The 11,406-nt window shown below is 33.8% G+C and overlaps 1 protein-coding gene across 4 annotated transcripts; it reads right to left on the bottom strand.

The window, feature by feature from the left end:
- Window positions 1-2,217: 2,217 nt before the first annotated feature.
- Window positions 2,218-10,060, bottom strand: LOC105955039 (uncharacterized). 4 transcript variants are annotated; one of them, XR_016029133.1, is made up of 9 exons: window positions 9,289-10,060; window positions 8,491-8,587; window positions 5,902-8,237; window positions 5,482-5,775; window positions 5,292-5,397; window positions 4,138-5,210; window positions 3,287-3,577; window positions 3,104-3,205; window positions 2,218-3,022 (listed from the first exon to the last, which is right to left on the bottom strand). XR_016029133.1 is itself a non-coding variant. In XM_088811845.1 (8 exons), the coding sequence occupies exons 3-8, from the start codon at window positions 8,232-8,234 to the stop codon at window positions 2,357-2,359; spliced, it is 3,924 nt and encodes a 1,307-aa protein (XP_088667971.1). In that variant the 5' UTR covers window positions 8,235-8,237; window positions 8,491-8,587; window positions 9,289-10,060; the 3' UTR covers window positions 2,218-2,356. The 4 variants fall into 4 exon arrangements, 2 of the variants coding, with proteins under 2 accessions (XP_088667971.1, XP_088667974.1); XR_016029134.1 differs by having other exon boundaries at window positions 5,482-5,685; XM_088811845.1 differs by lacking the exon at window positions 5,292-5,397 and having other exon boundaries at window positions 4,138-4,375.
- Window positions 10,061-11,406: the final 1,346 nt, after the last annotated feature.

Here is an 11,406-nt window from a genome sequence, read left to right as displayed (position 1 = left end):
TATATTGTACTGTTGTTAAATATATATTAATGCTTATATTATTATAATTAGTTATTTTTTTACATTACATCTGCATGCTCTCTCTCTTTAATTTGTCTTCTTCATTGTTAATAATATTGTAATTAATTCTTTTAAGTTTTAACTCGAACTTCTGGTACTTAATGCAAGTCCCCTTGTAATTAACTTCTATTAATTTGCTTGCTCTGGGAAAATATCAATTAGTACTAAATAAATAAAAAAATAAAAAGAATCAAATATTTATAGTATTAGAAGTGCATAAAATGTTATTATAACTCAAAAAATAATATCAATCCTCAATAATAATAATAATAATAATAATAATAATAATAATAATAATAATAATAATAATAATAATAATAATAGTACAACAGCATCAATCCTGAAAAACTTCATGGCTGAACCAAAAAAAGAAGAAAAAAAAAATAATAATAAGTAGCAAATTGAAATCAAGAAAAAAAATCTAATTTCCAACAGTAGCAGTAGTAGCCCGATCCTCATCATCCCTCTTGCTACGTTGCCGTCGCGACATACCGACCATTCCGGCAATACTTGGAGTTGAATACGATGCACCGAACCCGATTCGCCCCGTGTCGCCGTCCTTTGTGCGCCGTGCGAGCTCATCCCCGATAGTGCAAAAGCTCGCCCCTCTCGATAATATCGATCCGCGCTTCCCATTCTCCTCTCCATCTCTTCCATTTCGGCTGCGAGCGACGCGCTCAAATCGTCCCCTGCTTGACCCGAAGCGGAACCGAGAATTTCCTTTGGACCCTTCGCCATTAAAGCCCGTGCACCGGCTAGGTAGCCCATTTCCGCTATCTTTTGAGCCTCCGTGATGCATTCCGCCGCTCGGAGCCGATTCCTCTGCCGGTCGACCTCCAAATCCTCCGTAATGTAAAATTTGTACTTTTGTTGTTTTTGTCCTAAAAATATTTGCATCAATAACAACAAAAGCATTAAGCTACTCAGGCCGATGCTCATGTCCGACTAGATTGAAGACCGCTCGAACTCGACTCGATTGCTAATATAATTAATCTCAGTTACAATTTTTATAGTTCGATAAAATTTATAACAAACTTGAACAATCATCCGTCCGTGTTAGCTCAATTATATTATTTTATAGTGATTTTTAAAGGTAATTTTAAAATAAGTTAATCATATTGAAAATTTTGCTAATTAAAATAACTCATGAACCTTTTCAGACATTATTGCATTATTGTTTATTTAGTTTGTAGTAGGGCTGGGACTTTGGGATCGGGATTCGGGATCCCGTCCCGTCCCGAGTAGAATTTTACTATTTGGGACTAAAACTTCGGGAATTCGGGATTACGGGATTCGGGATCGGGATTAGGATCAAATACGGGATTGGGATTCGGGAATTGGTTCAATCCCGATCGGGATATTTTAATCCCGAATTAGGAAAAAAGAAAAAAAAAACTAATAAACACACACACACACACACACACACACATATATATATATATATATATATATATATATATATATATATATATATATATATATATATATATATATATATATATATATCAAGGAGATGAGAAATACAATATAATATATCATTTCAACTTATTTTTAAATTTTTAAAATTTTATTTGTTCCAAGTTTTGTGGTAAAAATAAATAGTGCAAGAACAATAGTATGTATATAATATATTCAAGTTGGTTTAGTGTATAAATAATACTAATCGGAAAAAAAATATTTCTTAGTTTTTAAGCAAAATATGGGATTCCCGATCCCAATCCCGAATTCCCGAAATATTTAGGCACTACACCATAAAATGGATTTTCTAACACATATATCCGTTAGAAATATTTTTTACAACAGCGAAAAAGCATTAGAAATAGTGCGTGAGAAATTATGAGCCTTTCATTTCTAACGGATATATCCGTTAGAAAAATAAAGCATACCGTTAGTATAATAATATTTGCTAACGGATATATCCGTTAGCAATACTTTCGTAACGAATAGTTTTGTAACACTCTATCTAAAATAGTAACGGATATGCCCGTTAGACCCATAAAACAAACCGTTAGATCGAACAATATAGTTTGCTAACATATATATCCATTAGAAATACTACTGTAATCAATTAAAATAATTATATTGTGCATAAATTTAATATTTTTGTATAATTGAAATAAAATATAAAAGATTATAAAATCCATACATCAACATCCATAAGAATAAATTCTCTACCATTTTCCAACATTCATCAATATTAACCGAAATATAAAAAAAAATCCATATTTACCAATTACAATAATATTTGTAGGACTGATTCATATTAACTAAAGTATCAATTCTCAAACACATGAACTCAAACATATGCTAACCAATTCTCGAGCCAAATCACATAACCCCCTTGAACAAAGCCAGCCAAAGTATCATAACCTCCTTGAGGAGGATCCCACAATCGAGCATTGGGATCAATCACTTCTTCTATATATATTTTCTTTTCATCACTTCCAACAGTTTTGAAGTGACACGTCTTAGATGTACCATCTGTCACCACATGCCCCATTGCTATTTTTTTACCAAACTTATCACATAAATATACTCTAGGATTTTCAGCACGAGTATTTGTTGGAGGCACTTGTGTTACTCCAAGGGTGCCTATATTAGAATTTGATCCAAGCTCACTTGAAGATGTAGGTGTTCGACTTGTTTTTTCCATTTTTTCCAATTTTGAAAAAACGGAAAGAAGCAACCTTTCAAGACCATCGATTCTTGAGAGTACCTCATGTTTCCCTTCAGTTGCATCTTTAAGCGCTCTATCTTTCTGTTCAATCTTTGACTTTGCTACCGAAAGATGAGTAAGTTGTTTTTTAGATATGTAGGAACCTATTGCACGAACTCCTCCCTTTTTCTCTTTTCCAAATACTTCCGCTATCTCATCATTATCAATGTCTTCATATGCCTCTGTACATCCCTCTCCACCCAAGCTTCGACTTTTTCTTTTATTAGTTGCAGCCTTCACTTGGTCCTATCAAATTCAAATGTGAAATCGGTGAAAACTAAATGAAGATAACATAAGATGTTACAATCTATGGAATACTTCACTTACATATTTACTCTTAGCACGCTCAAGAACTGTTCCATCAACATGCTCATGTGCAGCCAACCATTTATCAGCACGAGAAATTTGTGCTGAAGGATTTTCTTGTAACTGAACAATAAAATTAGTAAGTTAGCTGAAAAAACAAGTAGCTGGAAATTTGTACTGAAGGATATTTGAAATAATACAAACCATTAAGTATTCCTTTTGTGCATAGCTGCGACGGCCAAGACAATGAGAAAACTCCAAGTTATCTCTGTTTTGCTTGTTTTGTTTATTTGTCTCTATCTTTTTTGGATCCATCTCATTTTCTACAAACTTCCTCCAAATAATTGGGTCAATACCTGTTGGCTCAGTTTGAGTAGGACCACCTTTCTTCAAAAGTGCCCTCATCGAATTTTTGTGTGTCCTAAATTTTTGGGACCACGTTTTCTCAGCTAACGGTCGAGCAACATGTGGTGGAACATCTGGTTCAAATTCACCCTGCAATAATTAGGTTTGATTAATAATATATGAGGAAACAACAAATAGAAATATACAAAAAGTACACAATCCAGATAATCACACAAGTCAACAACACCATACTTTCAACGAAAAGATAATCTGACCATGTGAAATTTTTAGAGGAAAAAAATGGCCCATACAGCTTACATTTTGTATAACACGACTGCATTTTACAAACACACTGGTCAAAATATCGAAAATCACTGAAAAGACAAATTATTTTAATGCCATAATTATATTCACTGGTAATGCTTCTATTAGTTTGATGACAAAGTTTACATATCTACATTATTATTTCAGCTCATCGAAGATCAGATCATACTTATATAAGATATCAATCACGCACAAATCATATTGAAAATTCAGACAAAAAATCTCATCGAAGATCACATCTTACTTATATAAGCTATCAATCACGCGTAAAACATATTGATAATTGAGACAAATCAGATTAAAAAAAAAAGACACATACACTTTATCTGTCGTGCATTGTTAATTTCCAAAAAAATAAGTAAAGCAGATGGAAATTTAAAATTTACCATCAAAGCATTCCAAACATCATCTTTGAAATTTCGTGGAACTTCTCTGAAATCTTTGTAACTAATTGGAATGTGAGCTCTCACAAAATCACCTGTACGGGAACTCCATTTCTTCGAGTGATCACCTACTACTCCCCCATCATATTCGATTGTAATCTTTTTTTTACTTTGCGGAGGAACTGAATGAGGTGGATTATAAGTATTATATTCAGGATTACCTGCACTAGATGACATGATTCTGAAAAATATAATGTTAGATAAAGACACAAAACAACACAGATGAGTGTGGATGAACTTTATCACAGAGAATTATAACGTCAAAGACAAGTTCTTATATTGTAAGAATATTCTTATCAATAGATCTACAATGCATAAAAAGTAAAACTAATAATAAAATAAAATATTCTGAACCCAAAAATAAGAATACTTTAATCCTCACAATAAAGTAACTAATTCTAAAATTGAATTTATGTAGAACCATGTTGTTTCAACAATTCTTCCAAATGAGGCTGGTTTTCAAGAGTAGATTGAAAGCTCGTTGGTGTCTCTAGCTCATCCACTTGACTTGTCAATCTTTTCGGTGAATACAATACAGCAGACCAACCTGGATTTCTAAGATCTTTTGAGTAGAATACCTGACTTGCCTCAGAAGCAAGAATAACAGGCTCATCTAACTCACTAGTACAACTCTTCAACTTACCCAAATTCACCATCACTAGATTGGAGTCTGGACAATGCTTACAGCCATTTGTTTTATCCTCAATCCTCACCCAGTCGCAGTAAAATACTACATCTTTGAAAATTGTATAATCTACCTCAATTATTTGCTTAATAACCCCATACCACATAGTCCAAGCATCCTTGAGCCTTTTATCGCCTTTTTTAGCCCTGAATGTAGTCCATGCCTTCATACAGACACCACTATCTTGCGTCACAACGACATCATCATGATACTTGGGTGAAAATATAAAACCATTGACACGGTACTTTTTGTATGTTATAACCTCATGCTTTGGCCCTTGAACTAAGCGCCACAACATTGCCTTTGTATCCGTCTCCTCAGACAATAACAACTGTGTTATTAAATAAATTTGAGTACAATATAATTATTGTTTAAATAAGATAATATATTAATATTATTACTAACAAAATACCTTTTCATATAACCAGGGGATGAAAGAGGTTTGAAGTTCTACTTCTGTTTTAATTATTCCTTTTCCTTTACCATAACAAGTAGAACTCAAAAAATCTTTATACTCGCTGCAATTCATATGTAAGTTGAGATATTATTAAGTATTTACAGCGCTAAGAACTCAACAAAACAAATATTATAAGAACACAAACCTGTAATATTCACTGAGTCCATCAACATTAAGCCGAAATAGTATCCACCGACGTATTTGTTGAAATTGTATAGGTTCCAACTTCATATTAACACCCTCAAGCAAAGGACCTTCATCAGAAAACTCTCCATTTTCTTCTAGAAAAGCTTCGCGACTATGTTTATGATTTCCATCGAGTGAATTTGGCATGTATTCCATGCAATACCTAACGGATTCTCCAACAATATAAGACTCCGCAATAGATCCTTCAACGTACCTCTTATTACTAGGTATGTCTTTGAACTCTTTCATTTGCCTATTTATATTAAAATAATAATAATAATATTAATTAGTTAATAAAATAAATTATATTACTTATTTAATAATAATAATAATAATAATAATAATAATTAGATCAGAATATTGGAATGTTTTAATTTACCGTTCAAAAGGGTACATCCAACGAGGTCCGACAGGTCCACAGATTAATGCTTCATCGGCGAGATGTACCATGAGGTGAATACTAATATCAAAAAAAGATGGTGGAAAGTACTTTTCCAGCACACACAATGCCTCCGCAATCATGTATTTGGCTCTTTGGATATCCTTTCGAATTAATACTTTTGAGCACAGCAGGTTAAAGAATAAACTTATTTGTTGAATTGCTCTACGCAAGTCTCGATATTTAGGGAAGGCATGCTGAAGCAATGTAGGTAACAAGTATTCCACAATAACATGATAATCATGTGACTTTAATGAATGCAGACCAGGAGGGTTAAGGGTCACAATATTACTCAAGTTAGATGAAAAGTTGGAAGGGAGTTTTAAGTCTTTCAAAATTTGGCAAAACTGTTGTTTCTCATCTTTATCCAGGAGAAATGGTGCTTTTGGTTTTATCATATTTCCCGTTTCATCGTCTGCTTGCATCCATTGACGACTGTGCATGCCAATATCTTTCATGTCAAGACGAGCATTTACAGTATCCTTAGATTTAAATTTATCATCTAAAATTGTGTATATTAAATGCTCAGCTACATTCTTCTCAATGTGCATCACATCAAGAACATGACGAACTTGATGAGAACTCCAATATTCCAAGTCAAAGAAGATAGATTTTTTATACCATGCTTCTTTACCTTCGCTTTCACCTCTTTCGTTTGAAATGACCGTCTTTCTTTTTCTTCCTGAAGCTTTTGGAATCTTGCCAGGTACATACCTTATATGACTTAACTTTTCCAAAAGAGCATTTCCGTTTAAACGTGGTGGAGGACATCTATACTCAGGTGACTTAAGCGACAAAAATCCACCCCTTCTGAACGGGTGATCCATATTAAGGAACATTCGATAATTTGTATACACTATCTTCCGACTATAATCTAAGTGGATGGATGGAGTATCGTCTCCACAAATAGGACACGCTTTGTAACCATGTGTTATGCACCCAGATAGATTTCCATAAGCAGGAAAATCATGAATTCCCCACATTAGCATCGCTTTTAAGGTGAAAGATTCCTTTTCATAACTGTCAAAAGCTAACACTCCTTTTTCCCACAACAGCTTCAACTCTTCTACTAGTGGTTGAAGGAAAACATCAATGTCTTGACCTGGTGCTTTTGGTCCTGGAATTAGTAACGACAACATTTGGAATTCTCGCTTCATGCACAATGAAGGAGGGAGATTATAAGGCACTGTGATCACAGGCCAACAACTGTAGCTTGAGGATTGGATGCCACGGGGATTGAATCCATCAGTTGCAATTCCAAGAAAAATATTCCGTCGCTCATTAGAAAATTCTGCCCATTTACTCTTAAACATTCCCCACTGGGGAGAATCAGATGGATGCCGCATGTATTCCCATGAAGAGGTTGATCTATCATGCCACGTCATCTCATGCGCTATCCATGGTATAGTGTAAAGTCTAATTAGTCTTGGAATTAATGGGAAATGTCTTAAAACTTTTAAAGGTTCTTTACGGACTCTACCCCCCCTTTTGGATCTCACAGTATATCTAGGTTCGCCACATTGAGGGCAATGCTCCTTATCTTCATTTGTTTTCCAGAATAGGACACAATTATTGACACATGCATGAATAAAGTTTGCATTCATCCCTAAATCTTTCATCATACTCTTCATACGTGGGTATGTATCTGGCAAGGTGTTGTCTTTTGGAAGCCATCTTTTCAGAATGATCAAAAGTGTTGTTACACTATTTCCTGACCAACCAAATTGCTTTTTAAGATTATGCAACTCCACAATCGCAGAAAGTGTTGTCTCTGATCCTTCACATGAAGAGTATAATTTCTCAGATGATAATCTTTTGTATTCATTATATTTTTCACTACTAAAATGTTGTTCTTCTGAAACTTTTTCCTGGCCAACACCACCGGTTTCTTCATATTCCCCATGCAACCCATGAATATTGTCCACCAAATTGCGCATCTCAAGCTCTCTAACCAATATTTGTTCTTCTCTAATGTTTTCTTGGTGAGCATCTTCAGCAATTGGATCAATAAAGGAATTCACAAATGGTTTTTCACCGTGCAAAGCCCATAACGTATATGATTTGTCTATGCCATTTCTGACGAGATGTTTTCTAACATTTATAGGAGTATGACGCATCCTATTTCGACATTTTACACATGGGCAAGGTATTGTGGCCAACTCAGTAACATTGGTTCTATCAGCAAATTCAAGAAAATCTTCAACCCCCTTTGTATAAACATGACCTCCTCTATCACTTTCGTTCATCCACTCTTTATTAATTAGACGAGACATGACCTTTGTACAAAAACAAAACGAGATTATCGAATGGATAGTCTAAGTATAGAACACTGACAAAACACTCATTTAAGTATTTTCGTTTACATTGAGCATATGTTAAGACCAATGTTTTATAGTTTCTTTTTCACGTGGAGTTGTCACTCTAAGACCAATGTTTATAGTTGTCTAGAGGATATCAAAAGTTGCAGCAGGATTTAGTGTATAGTAAAAATACTTTAGAAGAAATAGAAACATGTAATTTTGAATATACCTTTAAACTGCCACAAATTGTCGGAATTGTGAATTGTGAATTGTGCAGAAGAGTATATTGTAAAAGAAAGCTAGTCTGCAGGACATAAGTAAACCACCTGATACAAAAAACAACAAACAATTTAGAAAAGAAAAATAAACAACCTAATTGGCTAATAAAGTTACAGTAACATTTTTAGATATTCTTTAAATGATCCCTTACACGTACAATGACCACTTTACATCTTAAAAATCCTAGTTATCGTCACACATAAACACAGTCCAAGTCCAGCATAGCTAAAAACTCATGTTACGAGAAACAAAACGGGACCTTATATAATGGTAAATATCAAATTAAATGATATTAACTTAAAACAGGCACCAACCTCATATACTTATATTTCTTTACATTCTCATATAATGAGAATGTTAAAAAAAAATGATTATTACCTGAAGAATATGAAGAGAGATTTTCAAATTTTACATGCTTTGCACATATTTAAAAACTGCATGATACAATTATATATATAAAACTTTATTCACTGCATGATACAAGTATATATATATACTTAACTTAACTATTTTGTAATGTATAATTAACTTATCGAAAATCATAAGGTTGCACTTTGAAATTTTTGCTAGTGCATGCAATCTAAATTATCAATTCAAAACCAAGGCAGCATAGCAGAAGCACAAAACAGACATGAAAATTATTAATACATACTTTCAATCTAAAATAAATAAATAAATAAAGAGAGGCAATTGGTAAAAGCAAAAATTATACTAAAAATTGAAAAAAGGGGTCGAAGAATTGGCATACAGTAAGAATGGAATCAGGAGAATTAGAGAAGCCTTCTTCCGTCGATTGACCAATTTTTTCAGCTACCGCAGTAGTTCGAGCGAGAGATGAGTTTCAGCTAGGGCGGCGGTTCGAGAGAGAGAGAGGGGAGTTTTAGTAACGACGGCGATTCGAGAGAGAGAGAGATGAGAGTTTCAGCTACGGCGGCGATTCGAGAGAGAGGGGAGTTTCAGCTACAGCGACGATTCGAGAGAGAGAGGGGAGTTTCAGCTACGGCGGCGATGAGAGAGAGAGAATGGAGTTACAGCTACGGCGGCAATTCGAGAGAGAGGGGAGTTTCAGCTACGGCGGCGATCCGAGAGAGAGGGGAGTTTCAGCGAGGCCGGCGATTCGAGAGAGGGAGAGAGAGGGGAGTTTCTGGGGTTTCGGCGACAATTCGAGATAGGCGACATATTTTTTTGAGAAATTTTATTTTTTAGAAGAGGCAGATTGAAAAGGAAATAAGAGATTTTACGGAAAAACGAACAAGCAAAACAAAAAGTTATTTTAATTTATTTTACTTTTATTAATTAGAATATAATTTTATTTTAGAAAAAGTTGACTTTTTATTCTAATGGACAAAGGCCGTTAGCATAAATATTAAACTATTTAGAAACTTCAAAAAAATAACATATAATTAATTCTAACACATTAGCTATGATACTAACGAATATAATCCGTTAAAAAAATTCTAACAGCCATTAGCCATTAGAAATTGAAAATTTTGGCTGTTACAAAATCCCTTTTTTGGTGTAGTGAGGGATACCGATATTACCGGGATTTAATAGTATGGGACGGGATTGGGATTTAAAATTTCTATCCCGAATCCCGAAATCCCGATCCCGAAAATCCCGAATTCCCGAAATTCCGTCCCGAACTCACCCCTAGTTTGTAGATAGAAAATTCAAAATAGGGACAATATAAAATGGTGTAATTTCCAATAATATTATTTTGATTCAGCATGAGGATAATGTTATATCTTCAATCATTTTCTTAGCTTCTAAGAAAAATAAAAAATAAAATAAAAATCATTTCTTAGAACCAAGTAGCCTGAATGAGTTCTTCTACACTTCACGGGACAGTGTGACCTGCATTAGAAGAATTTAAACTCATAAAATTAATTTTAAGAGTTAATGGTAAAATTAGATAACTGAAAATATAAATACTAATAATTATTTACAATTATTCTTTTATAGAAATTCTTTGAAAGAAAAAAAGAATCAAATAATTTTTTCTGTCGAAACAAAAATCTTTTATTTCTCTATTCTGAAACACGGGTTTAAGAGGTACGGGACTTACTTCCACACTTTGTACCCTTTCGAAGCGGTTTCTTGCAATGTTTCGCCACATCAGCGACTTTAGCCGCGTTGTATATCTGCTCATTTTGCACAACATATTTATTGCAAAATTGGACAAAGTTAATCTTTTGAGCATATGCACAACATTGTTTACTAGGCATTTGAAATTTCTTCGTATGTCCCTCCATAGAAGAGTAACAATACGCAGCGAAATTGGCCGTGTCCCAACAAACCGAATCCTCCTCGGATTTCGAGGGTCCTTGACCGAAGACCGGGTCGATTTTCAAAGTGATAACTCCACTGAACAGAATAATTAGAAGCACAACATTGCGAGTACTAGGTATGCCCATCTTCTTTTTCGTGGCTTATTTTTTTTTTTTTAAATGTTAATTCATGTCGTTTTTCGAGGGATTGAGGTGGTAGTTATGTAGTGCAAGAAGGATGTTAAAAGATTTTGCAAGAAAATGTGAATTGGAAGGCGATATTAATGTAGAATTTATTGAAATTGGACTAAATTTGTTCATAGAAATGAAAATGGATAAGTACATAAACATGCAAAAGTTTTAAGAGGATTAGTTAAAGCCACATTTACAACTACTTTTAATTATAACAAGTATATCTTTTATTTTTATATATAGTTTATAACAAAAGTTCATTAGTTGATAAAATCTATTGACACAAGTACTTTTTGACAAAATTACTCATAGCACTTTAACAAAAAATTCAAACATTTGAAACCCTAATTAACCACAATTTTATCAATATTGGCAATTTGACTCTTGACTGTCGTTCATTCTTTTAT

This window comes from Erythranthe guttata, chromosome 2 (genome assembly GCF_056151865.1).
Source record: "Erythranthe guttata isolate IM_541 chromosome 2, IM_541, whole genome shotgun sequence".
In the NCBI taxonomy this organism is placed as follows: Eukaryota; Viridiplantae; Streptophyta; class Magnoliopsida; order Lamiales; family Phrymaceae; genus Erythranthe; species Erythranthe guttata.
The sequence above is the reverse complement of the archived record's forward strand: the minus strand, read 5'-3'. Positions and strand labels throughout refer to the sequence as shown.

Excerpts from the sequence above, each read along its gene's own strand:
- LOC105955039 (XM_088811845.1), bottom strand. The coding sequence starts at position 8,234 with ATGTCTCGTCTAATTAATAAAGAGTGGATGAACGAAAGTGATAGAGGA. Across the intron at positions 5,776-5,901 it reads TGGATGTACCCTTTTGAACG|GCAAATGAAAGAGTTCAAAG; the intron begins GTAAATTAAAAC and ends TAATATAAATAG. Across the intron at positions 4,376-5,481 it reads GGACTCAGTGAATATTACAG|AATCATGTCATCTAGTGCAG; the intron begins GTTTGTGTTCTT and ends TATATTTTTCAG.